Source organism: Ictidomys tridecemlineatus, chromosome 4 (assembly GCF_052094955.1).
Source record: "Ictidomys tridecemlineatus isolate mIctTri1 chromosome 4, mIctTri1.hap1, whole genome shotgun sequence".
Taxonomy (NCBI): Eukaryota; Metazoa; Chordata; class Mammalia; order Rodentia; family Sciuridae; genus Ictidomys; species Ictidomys tridecemlineatus.
This window is the reverse complement of record NC_135480.1, coordinates 13,180,470-13,202,467: the sequence shown is the minus strand read 5'-3', so window position 1 is coordinate 13,202,467 and position 21,998 is coordinate 13,180,470. Positions and strand designations below refer to the sequence as shown.

The 21,998-nt window shown below is 46.3% G+C and overlaps 1 protein-coding gene and 1 long non-coding RNA gene across 4 annotated transcripts in view; one reads left to right on the top strand and one right to left on the bottom strand.

Annotated features, from left to right (window-relative positions):
• LOC144377024 (uncharacterized) overlaps nucleotides 1–13,632 on the bottom strand; it is a 30,831-nt gene extending 17,199 nt beyond the window's left edge. The window contains exon 1 of the long non-coding RNA XR_013437554.1: nucleotides 12,791–13,632. This is a non-coding gene — a long non-coding RNA (uncharacterized LOC144377024). The remainder of the gene's footprint in view (nucleotides 1–12,790) is intronic.
• Dtx4 (deltex E3 ubiquitin ligase 4) overlaps nucleotides 12,077–21,998 on the top strand; it is a 34,549-nt gene continuing 24,627 nt past the window's right edge. Inside the window, exons 1-2 of one of the 3 annotated variants that reach the window (XM_021730620.3) lie at nucleotides 12,077–12,733; nucleotides 21,221–21,944. In XM_021730620.3, coding sequence (XP_021586295.2) covers nucleotides 12,523–12,733; nucleotides 21,221–21,944 — 935 coding nt within the window. In that variant the 5' untranslated portion in view covers nucleotides 12,077–12,522. The remainder of the gene's footprint in view (nucleotides 12,734–21,220; nucleotides 21,945–21,998) is intronic. The other 2 variants (XM_078045970.1, XM_005331555.5) reach the window with 2 other exon arrangements.

Below are 21,998 nucleotides of genomic sequence, written 5' to 3'. Positions count from 1 at the left end.
GAATAAAGCTTCTCCAAACATTTGTGTATGCTTTTGGTATGAATGTAAGTTTTCAATTCATCTGGGAAAATACTGAGTGCAATTGATGGGTCGTATAGTAAGAGAATGTTTGGCTTTGTAAGAATTTGCCAAACAGTCTACTAAAGGAACTCTGTCATTCTGCATTCCCACTAACAGTGAATGAGAGATCCTGTTTCCCCATCCTCACCAGCACTTGGAATGGTCAGTTTTTCTTTTCTTATTTTTTAATATTTTATTTGTTCTCTTTAGTTATACATTACAGTAGGATGTATTTGGACATATTATACATACACAGTAGTCAGTTTTTCTTGTCTTTTTTTAAAAGGCATATTAATACTGCCTGGGATTCTTCAGGGGATACAAGGTTTATTAATGAAGTTGGGAATGTCTTGGATGATCTAGGACATGGCTACAGAGTTATAATATCAGCCCAAGTTCAGTCAGGAAAATGGGACTGCTATAGTTTAAGAATAAGGTATTTAATAAAGAATTAGGGTATTGCCTAGTACAATGATGAACACTTATAATCCCAGCAACCTGGGAAACTGACTTAGAAGGTTTAAGGCCAGCCTCAGCAACTAAGTGAGACCCTGTCTCAAGATAAAAAGAGCTGGGGATTAGCTCCAAGGCAAAGCCTCCCTGGGTTCAATCCCCAGGATCCCCCCTCCAAAAAAATAGGAAATAGAGAATTAAGGTTTCTGTGAGTAGTAGGGGCAGGAAAAGAAGTTCTGTACTGTCAGTATATGTCAACCTAAAGCATCAGAAGGAGGAGAAAAGTTTCAGATCAAAGTGGAAATGTCTGAGGGGATGCCATGTCCGGTCATGATGACACTAAGGAATTTACAAAGAGATTGCAAAGTGTATACTAATGTTTTGCTTTTTGTGCTGTCAAATTATATAGGCTGCACCAGACCCAATACAGGTGAGCTGGTGGAGATACCACAGGGTCCTTTCTGACTGCTATGTTCTCCCAAGAAATATCGACTAGCACTTTTTTTCCTTACACATTTTTCCCATTTGCAAATGCTCATCCAGAACCCTACAGGAATTCTGGGGGAAATAGCCGTCTGCTTTATAAGGCAGTAGCGGTGCTGCCTGGCAACAGATAACTACCCCCACACCCCCAAATGCAACCCATGCACATGTATATCATAGTTTATCTTCTCATCTCTAATCCCTTCATATCCTCACTCTCCACTTGGCCATTGTAGCTGTTGTGCCAGCATCCCTCTTACCCCTCTGGATTATTCCACAATCATTACTTCTAACCCTCTGTCTCACATGAGCATATTTCTACAAGTCCAACCACTAGACACAGCACCCTCCGACCCAGCTTGTTGAAGCTCAAGTTGTGCCGACTGACCCCCAACCCCAACCCAGTTCTACCTCTCTCCTGATCACAACCCCATCATCCAGACCAAAAAAAAAAAAATTCAGACTAGAGTCCCCGGAGGCACTTTTAAAATACTTTCCCTCATCTTCCAAGTATACATGGTCTCCAAGTCTTGTGGAATCTGTGGTTTTCCTCAAATGCGAGCCGTCTTTCCAATTCTTCACTTCTTTCCGTCTCTTCCATCAAAAACATTACCGTGGTAGCCAACTTTTACCGTAAGTCTTAATTTTTAGGGCTTTGCTAAAAGTTTACGTAAAATATCATGATTGACCTCTGACATAATCTGAGGAGGTGAGTATTGTAGTCTTCTCAATGCTACAGATGTAAGATCATCCCCAGCCAGGGAGCAGGTTTGGGGACCACAGGGGTCTGGTTTTCAAAGCCTGGAACCACAGAGCTCACTGAGTGTCATCTAGAACCTGAAAGTCTGTCCTAGATTGCCAGAAGCTCTAAGCTGAATTCTTTCTTCTGGCTTCCCTGAGGACAAAGTGTCAGAAGATGCAAATATCTGGAAACCCCTGAGAAGAAGCTGGGGTGGCAGGCCAAAGGGTGAGGAGAAAGAAGCTCATCCGTTCTCCCAATGGGGAGGGAGCCCATTTCAAGGAGAGTGCCTCATTTGACCCACCTCTCTCTCCCTCCCTTCTTTGCTGGAGGCAAACTCACCCAGGCCTTTGGGCCACTTGTTTTCCAGTGCCTCGGTCTCCGAAGGCCCTGCCTGTGCTCCACTAAACGTCTGGCCTCCCGTCTCAGGACTTGGGACTGGAGTGCTTGCTGCAAGGACAGACACAAGAACCATGAGCCGAGAAGGAGACCAGGTCTCGCTGCATGGTGTGGGCCCCTGGGAGTCCCTGGACTTGAAGTGTCATGAAGACCAAGCAGGGAAGGGGACTGTTCTACTCAGGGGGATATAGGGTGAAGTGGGGGGTGGTAGTTGGAAAGCCAAGAGCAAGTCTCAGCAGCCATGACACCCAGCTTCCTTGGAGAGAAGGGAAGGATGTGATGAGGAAGCAACCACACGGTGGTCATCAGACTGGGTCAGGGAGAAAGACTGCACTGGGTGTCAGCCAGAGCCAGGTGGCCAGAGGAACTGAGCGAAAGGAGAGGGAGTGGATGAGATGCTCCGGGCAGGTGGAGAGCAGGGACAGGACCCACCTGCCGCTATGTTGATGCCTTTAGTCCACCAATACTGATTTATGTGCTGGGTGTGTCTTTACCCATGGCAGTAGAGAAAAGCTGGCATAGTCCTTTCCCACAATTCCCTGTCTTCTTCAGACATCTCCTAGGGTTACTGTATGATTACACCTTTTCCCTACTCTGTGTATCATTCCCTAAAGGTTTATTCCTGGACCAAAATTCAGTGTGATCATTTGAATATCTTATGAAGGATGAAACAGGGAAAAAAAGGAATACCACCTCTCAGCCTGAATATCCTCATTATTTTCAGATTATTCCATGTTTGCAAATTTGCCCACACCATAAAATTAATCTGTAACCCCTCAAAATTAAACACCTGTGGTGCTTTCCCTGGCTTGCAAAAATGCACAAGTGGTGGAAACTTCAAGTTGCCTGTGGCACACATTCCCAGCTGAGGTGAAACAAGACCATATGAGAGCTAAAAGAAGTTCAGACTTCTTTTAGCTCTCATACTATACACAGCTGTCCTTGCCAGTGTAGATTTTACCCTACATTCTTTGCAGTTTTTGATTGTTTGGTGATTTTGCTGTTTAAATGGCCCCCAGGCATAATGTTAAAATTCTGCCTAGAGTTTTAAGCAAAAGAAAGTTTTGATATGCCTTATAGAGAACATATATGTGTGGGTAAGGTGGGTTCAGACGTGAGTTACAGCTCAGTTGGCAGTGAGTTCAATGTTAATGAATCATACCACAAATTAAATAAGTTGTCTTTTCACAGGAACACATGTAAAATTGTTACATATTGTCTGATTGATAAAAATGATGTGACCAGAGATTAACAAATTTAACCCTGTGTTACCCCAAAGAACTGTGGCCCAAATATTCTCTTCTAATTTAGTATTGACAGCAACTTCATACAACATAACCAATACAAATAATGAGAATGGAGTGTATATCATTTCAAATATAGTTGCAAGTGTCTGATCATCATAGGGACTTAAATTTATGTGGCTTTACTGTTTGTTGAACAATTCCTGATATATTATTTCAACACCTGCTAAATAGGCAGAGCAGATGTTGCTATGTGTGCTTTTTGTGTGAGAAGGAAGGATAACTGAGTTGTTGCCCAAATTGCTGGTACCTAGGAAAAGATCAGGACTTAGTCATGAAGTATAGTTCACTGCTCTTTCTGCTAATTGAGCTGTTTCATCAAACCAAGATACGGCTGTGTCCATTACTGCATCCAAAGTAAATCCACCCCTTGCCCTCTTAAGAAACATTGTAACCTTTCTAAAATAATTAATACCTTTATCTGATTTTCTTTTTCCTATCTCTAAAAACAAGGTTACTTGGAAAATCCAATGTCAGCCAACACTTACTACCACCCACTCTGCTCTAATTCCCAGTTATTAGAGCAGTATCCCTAGTCCACTATTGCATTCTACTCCAAAGCTCTTCTTGGCAATGAGACAAGGCTGAAGGGATGTTATTGCATTAATTCGGGGCCTCCCCAAAACACGTTCAAGTCCTCATCCTGGGTATGCATGTATGTGACCTTATTTGGATAAAAAGGGTTTGCAGATATATTAAATTAAGGATCTTTAGATGAGAATATCTTGGATTAACCAGGTGGCTCTAAATTCAACAGTGTTCTTGTAAGAGGAGAAGTGCAGAGGAGAGAAACCACCATATAAAGATGGAGGCAGACATTACAGTGCTAAACCTACAGACAGCCCTCAACTTACAGAGGGGTGACATCCTGAGAAGCTGGGTGTCATGCCTGCTGAGACTTGCTGTTAGCTTCTCCAACTACACTTCCCACAGTACGCTTGAAATACTGTCAGTCAAAACTGCATTTCATATACCTAAATTACCAAACATCCAGGCTTAGCTGGCCTGCCTTAAATGTGCTCAGAACACTTACTTTAGCCTATGGTTGGGCAAAATCATCTAACACTGTCTATATTATAAATAAGTTTTGAATGTCTTGTGTAATTTCTTGACTTCAAATCTCTATAGAGTGCAGTATTTTCTCTTCACATTCATGATTGTGCAGCTGACTGGGAGCTGCAGATCCAGCAACTCCCCAGCATGGAGAGAAAGTATCATACCCCATGTTGCTACCGAGGGTAAAAATAAAAATTCAAAATTTGGAGTGCCATACTGAATGCACATTGCTTTCAGACTACCACAAAGTCAAAACCCCATAAGTCAAATCATCATTAAGTTAAGGACCCTTTGTACAAGCCAAGGGATGCCAAGGATTGTCAGAGTCAAGAAGAGATGCATGGAGCAGGACCCCCTCAAAGTTTCTGTAAGGAACCAACCCTGCTGACACCTCAATTTCAGACTTCTGGATTACAGTCTGTGTGTAAAGGGAATAGATTTCTCTTGGAAGCCACTAAGTTTGTGGTACATTGTTGCAAGCTTGGTGGCTTAAAAAAAAAAAAAAGGTTTAAATCTATTCTCTCACAGTCCTGAGACTACAGAGATCTGAAATCTGAAGTCAAGGTGTTGGCAGAACTGTGCATCCTCCAGAAGCTCCAGCAGTGTATCTGATCCTGATTTCTGGTATCTGCCCACATTTCTTGGCTTGTGGTCACACCATTCCAATCTCTGTTCCCATATCTACATTGACCTCCTCTTCTGACTGTATCAAATCTCTCTCTGCATATTTCAAAAGAATGTTTGGGCCCCCCAGCTCATAGATCACCTATTCTTAAAATTCTTAATTTAATCATATCAGCAGAGTTTTTGCCCTGTAAGGCAACATTTGTATGTTCTTGAGATTGGGACATAGATATATATTTGGGGGCCACTACTTATCTTAAAACATGTGCCAAGTGCTGAGGATGACTTGGGAAAATATACCTCCAAGAGTCAGGGATGGATGTCTATTTTTAGTCTCTATAGTTTATGCTTGCTCTTCTCATTCATTTTTTTTCTAAGTTCAATCTCTTACAAATGGGAATGAAATTACACAATCTGATGGGAAAAGTCATACACAGGGCATTTGATTTTGATTCTCACCTTCCTCGTTCATAGTAAGTGACTTCAAATATTTTTTTTTCTGTGCATCAGTTTATTTTTCAACCATTGGAGGCATATTTGCCTCTCATTTTTCACTGCACTCTTGGAATGACAAGTGCTAGGTAAAGTTGTTTGCTGTTAGCGATAGCATTGCTATGGTCTGAGCCTTTGTGCTACCCTCACCCCCACCAAACTCAGATGTTGAAGAGTAATCCCCTGTGTCAGCATTAAGAGGCAGGACTTTTAGAAGACAATGTTTTCAGGGTTAGTGCCCTTGTAGAGGAGGTCCAGAGAACTTATTTGACACAGTCACTACATGATTGTACATCTAGAAGGTTCCATCTATGAAGAATGGGCCTCACCAGATAGTAAATCTTCTGATGCTTTGATCTTGGATGTCCCAGAACAGTCATAAATATCTGTTGTACATAAGCAACCCACTTTATGGTCTTTTTATAGCAGATTATAAATGAATATAATATGCATAGCTGGATAGCTAACTAATTTCTCAAAAGAACAAGGAGAAAGAGGAGGAGAGGATTTCTATGAGACAGGTTCAGGAATATAAGAAGATTCCCTGGGATCTGGTAGCAAATTCTGTCACCCAAATGATGGGGGCAGCAGACATAGGGAGGAAGGATAAAGTTCCCTACATTTGAGAGGTGAGATTGAAATAAGTCTTCCAATGGTTCATGTTACTCACTCTCCTCTGGGCAGGAGAAGAAGAGATGTCATGACAACGGGCAGCACATCCCATGGCCCAGCAGCAAAGCAACATGGCTCTGACTACTGAGTGAAGTAATTCCTGAAGCAGAAATAAGTGGTGCCAGCAAAAAAGACCTTATATCTGATATGTAAAGCTCTCTGACATCTTGGAGTGAACTAGAACATTTTAGAAATCCATTTAGTGAATTCCTGCTAAAGCAGTCATTCAAAACTGAAATTAAGTCCATGTAGCCCATTTCTTTGCACACCTTGAACTCCCCCTTCCTCTCTACCTCAACTTCAGCAGCTTTAGGAAGAAGATAATTAAATGTAAGACTAAGATCTCCCTTCCCCAAAGAAGACTGAAATCCACACACACCTATGCCCTACGCTGAGGAGGGAGGAGGTTCAGGGATGGAGGGACTTAAATTTATGGCTCTGTGAGATTCAGGAACTCAGGTTGCCATCCTACCCTCTCCTATGTGAGAACAAGATACAGGGTACAGGAGTGGCCAAGCCACCCAGGACTGAAGGATAGAGCTGAGGTGAGATAATGTTCATGGAGGCAAAAAAAAAAAAAAAAAAAAAAAAAGTGTCTCTCTTGCTCACTGACACTGAGAGTTACATGGAGAGGCACAGACACTGGTGCTGGGGTGCCAAGCCCGGACCAGGGGCTAAGGGAGTGAAAGAGGTCAAGGATCCTCTGTCCCCAACCTATCTACCCTTCCCTTGCCTCTCTGAATTCCTTCGGTTCTTGACAGCAGCAATTGTTGCAGCCTCTGGTTTCCATCTTGCTCCTACAGCAGGCAAAAATCAATGAATAGGGGTTAGGTGAGCTCTGCAGTGGAAAACAAAAGTGAAAGTAATCTTGTAGATGGGGTCTTTTGTTTGGGTTCAAAGTGCTGCTGTGGAGAGATCTGTGCCTGCACCTCCCGATCTCAGAGGGGATCCTCCTGTTCAGCATCTGTCTCATGTGGGTATGTAGGTTGTCCCCCAAACACATTTTCCTGCCCTGCCTGGGTAGACTAGCAATAAAAGCACAGAATCTGGAAGAAAGGGAAAGACCAGCTGTCAATAAAGACCAAGGCGACTTGAGAATTCAGGGAGGCCTTTTCTTATTAAAACGTCGCCACCTGCCTGATGCAGCTGCCAAGTACAATCCTAAAGGGGCAGCCTGTGGTCAAACCAGTTGAAACTGACCACTAGACCCAAGGAGCCTCTTCTATTTGGCATCTTCTTTGGGGGATGGTTCAACTGAGACTGTTGGCTAAACAAAGGAGGATCCAGAAGGCCTTGGCAGTTAGATGATATGTTCAAGAGCTCAACAGGAATTACCAAGAATACAAATAGTAGCCTGCCATGGCAGGGGTGGGGGGCACACTTCTGTAATCCCAGAGGCTCAGGAGGCTAAGGCAGGATGATTGCAAGTTCAAAGTCAGCCTCAGCAACTTAGCTAGTCCCTAAACAACTTAGTAAGACCCTGTCTCAAAATAAGAAATCCTTTAAAAGGGGGTTGGAGATGTGGTTTAGTAGTTAAGCACCCCGGGTTCAATGCCTGGAATAATAACAATAACAATAACAATAATAAAATAAATGCTGCCAGGATGCAGGGTAGTGTTAGCACAAAGGGAGGAAGTTCACTGCTTGATACATTTCTTTGGGTTCTGAAGACAGCATATTCCACATCTGGGCATACCCTCCCACCTATTTACAGGTGAACACAGTAGGTCGTCCACTTTGAGTGGGGCCTAAATTAGGAAAGGGTTCCACATAAGACCCAAGCAAGGTGAAAAGAGAATTACTATTTGGACTACACAATCTGACTGACCCTTTGGTATGAGAAGGACTTGACATGGAAAAAGAGGCTCTATGGGTCTTACAGTAAGCACAAGTAGGAAAATCACAGGGCGGACTCCTGGGGTTTCAAATCAAGGCCAAATGACTTTTTCAGTGGAGAATAATAAACCTCCTGAATGTTCCCTCCTATATACTACTGGGTCCTGGTATGGGTCACCTAACCATGAGATAGCAAGTGACTAAACATGCAGAGCTTCTCCCGGTATGGTAAATTTTATGAGATCTACCAAGTCATGATGTTAGGTGTGGCCCAAACCCAATTTCTTAGAAGATGGAAGTAGAACACTGAGCATGAGCAGCACAAGAGATCAGACATGACTTGCCTGAGGAAGAGGGGAGCAGACCCCATCCAAAGGCATCCATTGCTCTAACCCATGCAGCCTGTGAAAATGTTAGCTTACTAATCAGCTGACTTTAAGATAGAAAAGTTATCTTGGATTCCTGGGTGGACACAATAGAATCACAAAGATCCTTAAGAGTAAGAAAAATGAGAATGAGATATGAAAGAAGGAAAGAGATGTGGATTGTATATCAATCAACATTGTATGCTATTAGTAGAGGGATAGACCCATAGATCAATGGAACAGAACCTAGAAATTAGAAATAGATCCAAGTGATTTTTGTTGTTGTTTTACTGAGGATTGAATCCAGGGGCATTTAATCACTGAACCACATCCCCAGTCCGTCCTCCCTCCCTCCCTCCTTCCCTCCCTCCCTCCCTCCCTCCCTCCCTCCCTTCTTTCTTTCTTTCTTTCTTTCTTTCTTTCTTTCTTTTCTTTCCTCTTTCTTTCTTTCTTTCTTTCTTTCTTTTTCTTTTTTTGAAAGGGTCTTGCTAAATTGCTGAGGCTGACCCTGAATTTGCAATCCTTAGCCTCCTGAGTTTCTGCGATTTCAGCCATGCACCATCTTACCCCATCAGATACTTTTGTTTTAGAAAGCTCTCTAACTTCCACAGTATAAAGAAAAATAGTAGAAGGCACAAACAGACATTTGTCAAAGTGTATATACAGATGACAAAGAATCACATGGACAGATATTCAACATCGTTAGCCTTTAAAAAGAAACAAAAGTTAAAAGCGCAATGAATTATCACTACACACCTAACATAATGGTGAAAATAAAATGTACTGACAACATCAAATGCTCATGATTCCATTCGCATAGCCTTTTTAAAATGACAAAATCATAGATATGGAGAACATGGTAGCAGGGATAGAGGAGAGAATGGGGAGGAAAGAGTGAGTGTGGCTATCGAAGTGCAATATGAGGGTCCTTGTGGTGATGAAAATGTACATTGTGTACAAAATGTATATTGCACATGTATAAAACAATGATATTGTATCAATAAAGGAGCCACAATGTAACTATTCTGTTTCTTGACCCTGTCAGTATCAGTAGTAATAGTTTTATAAGATGTTACCATTGCATAACAAGGGGAAAGAAGGTAAATGAGATCTGTCTTATTTCTTAAAATTGTAGGTGAATCTATTATTATTTTCAAATAAAAATATAATTTTAAAAGGCAAAGAAACTTCTTCCCAACTCTTTATCTTGGGTCATAGTTTTTGGAAACCAACCTTTTTGTTGTGAAGATGCCATTCTACAACATGGATAGGCCACCTGTGGGGACGTGAACTGATAGCCCTGTTGAGTTACCTGATGGCATCCAGCATTGAGCGTGAGAGTGTATATGAGCAAATCTACAGAAGATTCCAGCCATCCTTTCAGTTGCTTTGAGCTAATGCTGTGTGCAAGCAGACACTAGCTGTCCTCAGATGCTCTCCTCAAATTGCAGATTCATATGCAAAAATAAATGCTTGCTGCTGTTTTTGGCCACTGGTTTTTGAGTGGTTTATTACATAGTAATGGGTAACTGGAAAAAAAGGGACTTTTTGTCTATGAACATTCCACAGAAAAAGAAAAGAATCCCTTTTTCATTTAAACTTTATGTTAAGATAGCATTTTTTGAAGTCTCATCAAATTATACCTTTGAACAGTTCAAAATTGGCTTCATTCCAGTTAGTCTCAATTAGCGAGGTTTTATTATAGCTACCATATGTCCAAATTACAAATTGGCATGTCATTTAGTTAACAACTCTTATGCTACTTATGGGTATAGAAGGCAATTTGGAAGACAATATTTCGATATTAAAATACAATTTCTGCCAGGCAGGGTGGCACACACCTGTATCCTAGCGCCTCGAGACTGAAGCAATAGTCACCGAGTTCAAAGCCAGCCTCGGCAACCTAGTACGGCTCTACACAAGCTAGTGCAGATGAGATAATACTTGGCAGAGCTACGAGGGTGTGGGTGTGTGTAAGACCCTATCTCAAAAATAAAAAATAAAACAAAATAACAAGGACTGGAAATGTGGTACAGTACTTAAGCACTCCTGGTCTCAATCACCAATACCAAAAAAAAAAAAAAATTCTTTTTTAGGAGTTTGTGGCATAGAATATTTGAAATTAGGATTGTCTTATGAAATCCAAGAAATGTATACACATAATTATTGTTGACATATAAAATATTTCCAAATGAGTTGTTATGAACTATAAATACATATATTCTACAATTGATGTGAAGTCATCTATATATTTGCTTCCTCTTGTAAATTGATCTGGCTACATATAAATACTCTCATGTGTCATCAGGTATTTTAGTTCTGTTATATAGTACACTGCCATATTTAGCATGACAGATACAAGAAGACCAGATACAAAATCAGCCTGTACATAGAAAGGTAGGAGTCAGTCTCTTTCTGCTTCTCATTCTCTTTCAAATAACCAGTTCAACATTTGTTAATAGCCCTGTTAACTGCCTCAGGTTTGTTTTACCTGGGAATTCCTGATTTTGCTGACCAGGTACTATTTTCTTTCTGTCTTCTAAAAATATAAAAAGATCATAGGACATCATGAAAAAAAAATGAATGTTTAAAAAAATTATTTTGCTCCCTAACATAATTTATTTTTGTTTTTCCATACCCTCTTAGATTGTAACAAAATGAATTCATATTTTAATGGCTGCAGCCTCAGCGAAACAAAATTCGTGTTCTCAGACAAGATTGTGTAATCATGACTTCCATCCATGAGCTTAAATTAAAATAACCAGCTCATGAATTAAAATAACCAGGTCTGGCTTGTGTTCGTCCTAGTGCCTCATGATTTTGGTCAGAAATACTGCAGGATAAAGTCCATTTAACCTGTGTCTTCTTGACTCTAGCAATGTTGAAATGAGCCCCCTAAAACACATTTGCTCTACACGTGGATGGTGTAAATCCATCAGTCACCAAAATTTCGCATCCCTTTGGACAGGTTCTTGGAGGAGTTTGAAGTTCAGCAGTGCCAACCGTTGTGGCTTTTGGCCGGCACGCGACGCTTGGAACCAGCAGGGGGCGTGAGAGCTCCAAACACCCGTCGGAGTAGCCAGGGGGTGTGGCTTCTGCATCCTTGATGGACAGCTAGGGATGCTAGCGAAAATGAGGTAATTCTCGCCAGAGCTAGGAGGGCGTGGGGGTGTGCGTGCGCTTGTGTGCAAGCATGAGTGTGTGAGTGCGTGCGCAAGCCGGAGACTGCTTGCCTCAGATTTCGCGCTGCGGAAATTGATCGTGCTGCATATTAAAAAAAAGAAAGAAAAGAAGGAAGATTCTATCCTATCTTTTTTGGAACAAGGCTGCAAAGTTGCTACCGGGAGACGGCGGTGTCATGGCGGGTAGCTTCTCGGCGTCAAGGAACTGGGGAAACCCCTGCAGGCGCGGGTTTGCCTTAGTGCCCAGTTTGGGAGGGGCGATTCATTCTGGAAGCGACTGAGCAGAGCCACAGGGAGGGGGAGCTCTCCCCGCGGCTGTGACTGCATTTCGTGCGGCGAAAGGGTGGGGAGGGAGGGGAGGAGTACAGAGCGTGCCAGAGCGAGCGCGATCGTGAGACTAGATCCCACCCCGGCGTCTGCAGAGCCTGAGGCGCAACTGGTGCGAGGGCTCTGTCCTCGCGTCCCGGTCAGCCCCCGCTCGCGGCCGCCGGGGCTCGGGCCGCGCGCTCGCGGGGTGGCTTTGCCAGGCGGGGGCTGGTTTGCAGAGAGCCGGGCATTTGCATGAAGCCACTCAACCCCACGGAGCAGCGGCAGCAGCAGCGGACCCCGGCGGCGGCAGCGGCGGCGCGCGGTCCGAGCCAGGCGGCCCTGGTCTCCGGGCCCCGGTGGATGCGCGGCCGGGGAGGAGCCCATGGGCCGGAGCTGAGACTGCCCGCGGCGTTGGGGCGCGGGGCTGGGGGCGCGGTCGAGGCCCGGAGGCGGCGGCGCAGGAGGAAGCGGAGGAGGTCGGGCGCGCCGGGCCCGGGAGGCAGGCAGCGCAGCGCCGCCGCCGCCGCCGCCGAAGCCCCGGGCTCGCCATGCTCCTGGCCTCGGCAGTGGTGGTCTGGGAATGGCTGAACGAGCACGGCCGCTGGCGTCCCTACAGCCCGGCGGTGAGCCACCACATCGAGGCGGTGGTCCGTGCCGGTCCCCGCGCCGGGGGCAGCGTGGTGCTGGGCCAGGTGGACAGCCGTCTAGCGCCCTACATCATCGATCTGCAGTCCATGAACCAGTTCCGCCAAGACACGGGTGAGCCGCCCACCACCCTTTGGGACCCACCCGGGAACTCCCGCCTTGTGCACCCACCTTCGTCCACACAGTGGCACTTTCGTGCAGTAGTGTCACCAAGAGGTGTTGGTGCTTTATTCCTCTTGATCCTCTTAGTATCCCACCATCATCACCAAATACACATCCATGCAAGTAATTTTAACTACTGGTTATGCAAACCTTGCTTCAGCCTAGCCCGTAAGAACCCTCCTCCTTCACGCCCCCTTTTCAGCCCTTAGTCTCCCTGAGTCCTTCCTTGTAGAAATTCTGAGGCCTTCTCAGCCCATAAGCTATCCCAGCCACTTGCACCTCTTGGCTGACCCGGCTTTGCCCTCAGCACTCTAGGGCCTGCCACATATTCCCCCGCCCCCAACTTTAGTGTCTCTTCTGTCCTGGGTGGGGACGCTGGGGAAGAAGAAGAAGGGATCCCCCAGGTGGGTCCTGGGTGTGGGCGCTGGGGGAGGAAGAAGGGATCCACTAGAAGAAGGGATCCCCTGGAGGTTGCAGCTGCGGGAAAGCCTGTGGGCCCTCTCTGGGAGGAGAGAAAGGAATTGGGGGGATCCCGGGGATGGAACCCCCTGGATGCTGTGGCATTCCGGAATACCTCTGCTGGTGCACTCCAAGCACCGAAGCAACAGGCCAGAGCAGATGGAGAGGAGGGGGAGGGATGGGGCTACGGAATGCCTGGCAGGGAAGCCTCTCTCTTTGTCCCTGGAGGAGGAGGAGGAGGAGGAGGAGGAGGAGGCCCATTCCTAAGAAAAAACTGTCCTTAGGCTTCTGACTGAACTGTACCCTGGGTATCCTATGATGGACACCCTGGCCTCCCAGAGTACAAACTCCTATCTTTCCATGAGAGTCAAGTTGCCATTAAGGCCACCACAACCCTACTGACCATCCTTGCCCTCTGGGAGCCAGGAAGGGTTCCTGGAAATGGAGGTTAGGGGGAGGGTGGGGAACACCATAGGGAAGCAGAGATCCTGGCTAAGCCTCTTCACTTGGTCCAGTGCAACCAGCCCGAATTGATGACCTGGAACAAGTCTCTGTGTGTCTCCACAGTAATCTCTTCAGGGACAAGGGTGGGGGAGGGGATGTTTCTGGAATTCTGGCTGGGCTTTCCCAAGAGTGTAACCAAGGAGCCTGGAGAAACAGGTGTGGTGGGGAGGGAGCAGAGAAAATCACCAGGGAGGGCTCTGCCGGCTCAGAGAACAGCTGCTGGAGCAGGGCATCTCTGCTTCCTTGGAAAGCCCCCACATCCTGTGTGCTAATTAGGATTGTCATGGGAAAGGGGTGTCTTCCCTCCCTGTGTCCCCATCTTTCGTCATAACTCCCAACGATCTCTTTGCCAAGACTCTGCAAACACTGGCCCTATTGAGGAAAGTTTTCTGGGGAAAGGATTCCAGAAGTTTTAGCATCTGGCTGGCCTAAATCTTGGTGGGGAAGGGAGGGAGGTGGAGCTGGGAGAGACTGGGAGGAGGGGAGAATAGGAGGAATGTGGGGAGATGGAGAAAGAGGATTAAATGTGTGAGAGGGAGGAAGAGCCGGGTCATTGTGCTACTCTGTGTGCAGGGGCCCTGGAGGTGAGGGTGAAGGCCTCCGATTGAGGAGAGGAGAGGGATTCTAGCTGTCAAGTGGAGAGCTGAGCCCTGGAGGTGGGAGCATGGACCACCCGATGGGATTCCAGACCTGCTCAAAAATAAATAAAAGCAGGGATTAGTTTTTTTTTCAATTTCAGACTCAATCTCTGAAGTGTATAGAGAACCACCCTGGTGACATACAGGTATCCGCCCCTCTCCCATTTTTGGTAAGAGAGGTTTAATGTGTGTTTGCGGATACCTAGGAGGGGTCATGACCTAAAGGATGCTTTTGACACCAATGAAGTTGTACAGAAACCTGGGCTGATAAAAAGCTACTTCCCAGGGACTCATTCCTCTGTCTGAGGACAGGTTGACTGCTGCCTGGTGACCGGCAGTTTAGGTAGAGTCTGGGAGCTCTTGAATGTTAGATCTGAGGCAGAGAACTGGCCCTGGACCATTTTAAAGCCTGCCTCCGTGTGCATTTTATATTCAGACTGCTTTTTTTTTCTCCCACTCAGTCAGATGGTCAACCTTCCTGAACACCTCTCTGTGCCAAGCCCTGTGCTGGGTGCTGAAGGCCCTGGGCTGGATTCCCAGGAATGTTGGGTCTGTCGGGGGGAGCTTGTCAAAGTTAGAATAGAATCTCTGGGCTCCGAACCCCCCTTCTTCTCCCTTCCCCAACACACACATAATTCCTTTCAATATCTCACATGGATGAGACCATGATATGGTAGGAGCTCTAAGCCACCAGCTCCCAGGCAACCTCAGCCAAGCCCTGGCAATGTTCAATTAAATCACCCACCATCCCCAAGCCACAATGTAAAGCTGGGAACCGGAAATATCCCTATAAACAAAAGACCTGGAAGTTCCCTGCCTAGAGGCAATTCCTCTTTTTTCTCTTTCTTTCTTTGGTTGCCTTCTCTACCGAGGGACCTTTCCTGACTGAGAACATTGTCTTTTTAGCAGTTGCTTGCCTGGCTCCTCAGCAAGTCTCTCCACTCTGCTGGGCTCCTCACCTCATCCAGCGGAGTCTCCAAGGAGATGGCTGGGAGGTTGCAGACACCGTCTGCCCGCCTCTGTTTGCCCTGGGCCCTTCGCCTTCCCCAGACCTCCTGAGGGTTTGAGCTCATTTGCATTCTAGGCAGGTCTCCTCTAGTCACTTTGCGCTGAAGTATCTAGAAGAAGGGAAGAGATTCAGTTAGATAGAGGGACTGTTCTTGGCTGCTTCTGAAAGCCTTTGTGGAGTCCTCTCCACCACAAGTAATTTACCTTGACTGGGCTGCCATTTTTCCCTTGTAGGGTGGTGACCAGAGTGACCGGAGAGCTTGACTTCACCGTCACTTAACCTCTCTGCCCTAACACACCTAGTTGTCCTCTCCAGGGTTCCAGCAGCAGGATGAGAAAAACCCAGGCTGGGAGTGAGAAGGCATGACTCAGGCTCATTCCAGACTCACTGCCTACTGTGTGACCTTGAGCAAGTCTCCTGACTGCTCCCCTCTCCTTTTCCCCTGTAGAGTGAAGAGTAGCCTTAAGATCCTTCCTTCCTCCCTACATGCAGATTGGAAGGAGGATGGGGCTAATGGGATGTGGCGTGGTGCAAGGGAGGATTCGTAACAGTTTGGAGTTTTCTGTGCATTTTTGTCTTCTTTATGTCTTTAATGTGGCAGGAATGGTCAGGCAGAGCAGGTGGGTTTGACTACAGGATTTGACAGATGCTGATTTTTTTAGACTCCCTGCCCCATACTCCCTCCCTGGTGTGAGCACTGCAGTGAAGGAGGCAGTCATTATGGTGACCCATGGTCACTACAGTAGAGAGGATGCACGCTGTGTCGACATCGTGCCAGGCATGCTGCCCACGTCACCTCTTCTGATCCTTACAACAGTCTTTTAAACACTGCTCTTCCCAATGTAGAGGAAAGGAAACAGGTTGAAACAGTTTCAGTTTCTCAAGGGTTTAGGCAGTGGCAGAGCTTAGATTCTGAATCAAGTGCCCCATGCCCCACTCCTTTCTCCTGTGAACAGTTATGGATCAATTACTTTGTATTAGCACTGTTCCAGGTGTGCAAGATACAGCAATAATGGGACATCCAAGACTTCATCCTCATGGAACATTCTGGAGAGGGTGGGGCAGTGCTGGTAAGAAACACCTGAAGTGCCTGCTCTATCAGCAGTGAATCACTTCCATACATGTGTGTGACATGCCCTAGACATGTCAGCTCATGCCTGGAAGGCATTGCCTCCTATTTCCCCAGAGCCGAAACATCTCGGATGCTTTGAGATGCTGGTGTCTGAGTAGTGAGGGAGGGCTGGTTTTCTTTGTCTTTCTTCTTCCTTAGTTTCTGAACATTCTCTATTCCTATCTGCTTAGAGGTCTTTTACTTGGTTGACTGTACCTAGAACAAGGTAGAACTTCTTTAGACTATCTAGTTTAAAACCTCATTTCTAGAAAAACTCAAGGTTAGTATATTTCAAATGGGGCAGTCTCTGAAAATAATCAGAGAGTGAAATTCCACCATCTCTCTTGTCTCAAGTCTTTGGTTCAGAGGTTGTTTACTATCTCTTTTTTTAAAAAAAAAAAAATTTACTTTAGTTGGACACAGTACCTTTATTTTATTTTTATGTGGTGCTGAGGATCGAACCCAGGGCCTTGTCCATGCTAGACGATCACTGTGCCGCCGAGCCACAACTCCAGCCCCAGTTGCTTACTATCTCTAACTACCCTCTAAGGAGCAACTGAACTCTGTAACTTTCTGTCCAGAAACAAGCTCTTCTTCTCTTTGATTTTTTTAATATATTTTTTTTTTGGTAATTGTACACAATAACTTTATTTATTTTTATGTGGTGCTGAGGATTGAACCCAGGTCCTTACACATGCAAGGTGCATGCTCTACCGCTGAGCCATAACCCCAGCCCCAGAAACCAGCTCTTCTTGACACTCCTCTGCCTGTTAATGGCACCACCATTTTGCTACTTTGCCACCGTCAGAACCCCAGGATTCTTTGGCTCATTCTACCATTCAGAGCTTCTTAGGTACCTAAGCTTTGCAAACACGTGACCTAACAGTTGAAACTTTAGTGTGCATGATGAAAGCTCAGGTGCCCAGGTCCAGGCACAGGTGATATTGCCCTTTAGTCTTGAGGGTATTGCTTAACTGGATACCTGGCAATTACGAAGTAGCGGTCCTGGATCCTCACTTGGAAAGCTTTCAGCTACTCATGGTCAGTTCCTACCCATTTCTCTTTGTAGGGTCTTTTTTCGTCTGTCATCTCTTCTTCATTTCCCCACCACGCCTCTACTCACTTGGAACTAATTAATAGAGCAGCTCTGGTCTTTCCACTTCTGTTTAACGAACTTGACTCCTCATTGCCTCCAAATTAAATCCATTGCAGTTTGATGATCCAGACTTCCTGTGCCCTGGCTCTGACATCCTGTCCAGGATTATCTTCTTCTATGTCTTATATTTTCTCAAGAGTTCTCCATCCTTTTCCCCTCCCCACAACTATTCGTAAGGTCCTGTCTACTGAAATGCTGTCCCTTAGCATTTTTGCCCATTGAAATTCTCCGTATCACTCAAGTCCTATGCCACTTTTCATCCATTTCTTCAAATATTTTCCATTCCAACATTACCTCATTTATCCACGCAATATTTATTGAACCCCTGGGACATGCAAGGCATGTGAGATAGACGTAGGAGTGAACACCATGATGCCCACCATCACAGGATTGGGACTTGAGGGAGGGAGAGAGGTACTCATCAAACTAGCAACAAATAAATGTGTAACTGCACATTGAGATAAGACTTTGAAAAAAAAAAATAGGAACAGTAACTTGATCTGGTCAGGGCAGCCCAGAATGAATTCCTGGGAAATGATCTTTAATCTGAAGGATGAGCAATAAAGAAAATATTTTTAGGAGGGAAAACCCAGCATTGTGAAGAGGCAGAATCAGAGAAGCATAACAGTGGGAGAGTTTGAAGGCCAGTGCAAGGAAAAGTGAACAGAAGAGGTTAGGGTGTGAGGTGGCTGCAGAGGCTGGGGGGTGGGGGTGGGGATTTGGTCTCTACCTAAGGAGACATTACAGAGAGATTTAAGCAGGGAGGAGATGTGGCTAGATTCACCATGCATTTTGTTGGCATTCTTCATGTGGTATATTTTGTACTTTGTCTTCTAATGCTGTCTTAGGCTGTGCACTGCTTGAAGAATACTTGAATCTTTGCATTCTCCATAGAAACGAATGGGGGATGCTCAGCAATATGTGATCAATGATTAAATGTCACTGCAGATCAGGGGTCTTCAATCAGCCACAGCACAGTGTGTGGAGCCCTTGTAACTCAGACACTGCCTCAGGCACTGGAATGCAGACAGCTGCGCAGGATGTCCCTTCCTTGACTCTGGACACCTATGCAAAGTGTGAAGACACCTGTGCTCAGCAGGCCCAGTCAAGATATGCGGCTTCAGACTTCCTGGGGTGGGGGGGCCCAGGGTGGGAGAACATCTCAAGAATTGGGTGGCAAGTGACAGAGGACCTGAAGGATAAGGAAGATTTCAGTAGATTAAAAAGGGCAAAAGAGGACGTTTCTGGTAGAAGGGCCCTGTGAACGATGCGGTAGGGAGTCAGAGAACCCCGAGGGAATGCGAGAGGATAGAGGCAGCCTCTATTTGACAGGAGTAGAGGACAATACAGGGATAGAAGAAGATGAACTTGGAAAACAGAGCCCTGGCATGGTCTTCAGAAGTCCTGGTATAAATCTCAGGCATCTCCAGGTCAACAGTATTGTCAAGAAAAAAAAAAAAAAACAGCCCACATTCGTGAGAATTGCTCAAGTGCATTGTTCTTACTACCCTGCAGAGACTATAAAAGAGTGCTGTGTAAACTCCAAAAACTTAATTTCCTCATCTGCAAAAGGTGTTTTATAGGATTGCCACGAGAATTTTATGGGCTGGCATATATGAGGTGCTTTCTAAGTAATAAAGTTTGTGCAGATATGAGCCAAATAGAAAATTCTGGTCCCTTTCTCTCTTTCCCTCTCTCTCTCTCTTTAACACACACACACACACACACACACACACACACACACACACACACACACTCGCTGACTGCATCCCTGAACTAAGGATTCCCCATAACTTCCATCCTGCTTGGACATACAATAGAAAGTCAATTCCAATGATAATCCCTGTTTTATGGAGTTCTTGCTGCTTGATATTCGTTCCTTCGTTTAATCTTCACATCCACCTGTTGAAGTAGCTGCCCAGGACCCAGATGAGGAAGCCGAGGTTTATCACACAGCTGGAAGAATCTCTCCTGCTCTACCTAAAGCCACATTCTTTGTTCTTCAGCAAGTTGGTTATTAGGAAGGAAATGGAGGCTAACTAGGGAACTCCTGCCGCCCCCACACCCCATCCTGATGTCCCTACGTCCCCCAGCAGAGGCCCTGGTGCTGAATAGGGGATTGTTCTGCTTCTCCCTTGTGCCTCTGAATGTTGATGTTTTGGGTCATTAAGGGGCTTGGGGATGGGGTGGGGGGCAGGTTATGACCCTGGCAAAGTCCTGAATGGTCATTGTTCCTTTTCTTCCCCCCTTGAATGGGATTCTGTCCCCATTCTTGGTGTCTCCCTCTGGGTTGGAGGAGGGAGTGGGTCAGAGGCCAACGAGGGGAGCCTTTTCCCACCACTTTGATGGATAGAGCTTAAGCTGACAGATGCAGACATTCCAGCATCTTTGGAGCACTCCCCAGCCTCCTCGTCCTGCCTAGAGACAGGCGTCTTTACCCTTGATGTTGATACCATGAAATGAGCCCTGGTTGGAATGGATCTGGATTTAGGATTGGGGTGGGTAGTGGGGAAAAGGACAATAGTTCCCTTCCAAGCCTTGTTCCCTTCCAATCCTGCCGATTTGTTTCTGTTTATACCTTTACCCTGTAATAACCCTGACCTCTTCCCTGCCCCCACTATGAGACTGTCAACATTAAAATGCTATCTTTAGAAGGGTTGGATGTTTCTGAAGGAAAGACATTAGATAATTGTAAAATTATCCTTCAGGCCCATGGAGAATGTTTTTGTTGTTGATATAAGATTTAGTGTTGGGAAATACTTAAGAGTTCTCTCACAGGTTACTGTAGGCTTCAGCTACGTCATTGACTTCAGCACTATTTCGTGTTTTAACTGCACCTATAAAGAGCTACTGCAAGCTCCATCACCTCTGCCTCTGAATAGTCCTTGAGTGGAAGCAAAATTGTTCCTCCATCCTGTAGGTGTCCTGGGTTGGTTTTCTGCATAGTCTTTGGCATAGGGCAACAGAGAAGAAAGAATATGATAGTCAAGATACGAGAGTTAAAAGGACCGACTATGTTTCAAGGACATTATATCCCTACCTGCAATATGAAATCCAGTATCTGGCATGCACAAACATACACTTACCCAATGAATAAATGAGTCACGTCTAATTTTTACAAAAAGCAGATGAAGGGGTTATATCGTCTCAGGAGAGAAGGGTTGGTTGAAGAGTTCCATATTAGCTAGTAAGTGAATTTTTTTAAAAAAAAATTCCTTTAAATTTTATTTATTTATTTATTAACACTGGGGATTAAACTCAAGTCCTTGCCACATGCTACCACGGAGCCCCATCCCAGCCCTAAATTGTTTGGGTGCTATCCCATCCAGGAGGCCCCCTTTCTGCCATTGCGCTCTGCCCCGGGTCTCCTTGCTGTTCCTTCTTGCTTCTGCCCGGCTTTGACAGCAGACGCCTCAAAGGCAGGAATGGATGCTCTCCTTCAGAGCTGCCACCTCCGAGTACCGCAGAGCACACGGGGCTCCTCTGACGTTTGCATGTTAACGGGATGCAGTTCCGTGCAGTCCACGCTGACCCTGAGCTCTCCTCTGTCCTCCTCTGGCAGGGACCCTCCGCCCAGTTCGCCGCCACTACTACGACCCATCCTCAGCCCCCGGGAAGGGCGTGGTGTGGGAGTGGGAGAATGACAACGGTTCCTGGACGCCCTATGACATGGAGGTGGGCATCACCATCCAGCACGCCTACGAGAAGCAGCACCCCTGGATCGACCTCACGTCCATCGGCTTCAGCTACGTCATTGACTTCAGCACCATGGGCCAGATCAACCGGCAGACCCAGCGCCAGCGCCGGGTCCGCCGACGTCTCGACCTCATCTACCCTATGGTCACCGGCACCCTGCCGAAGACTCAGTCCTGGCCGGCCAGCCCTGGGACGGCCACCTCGCCCCCGGCACCACCCTGCTCCTGTCCGCAGTGTGTCTTGGTGATGAGCGTCAAGGCGGCCGTGGTCAACGGGAGCCACGGGCCCCTGCAGCCCACAGCCACCCGCAAGAATGTGCCCCCCTCTGGAATGGTCAAGCTGCCCCCACCACCAGGCCCTGGGGCCAAGCCACTGGACAGTACCGGCACCATTCGAGGCCCAGTGAAGACCGCCCCATCGCAGACCATCCGGCGACAAGCCTCTGGCACACCAGCTGGGGCAACTGCAGGCTCTCCTGCCAGCCCCCCAGGAGCCAACAGCAAGACCGGGAGGGTGGCCCTGGCTACCTTGAATCGAACCAACCTGCAGCGACTGGCCATCGCCCAGTCCCGGGTGCTGATCGCCTCCGGGTAGGTGCTTCCAAGGCTGCTCAGGGCATTTATTCATCTCAGGCAGAACCCATG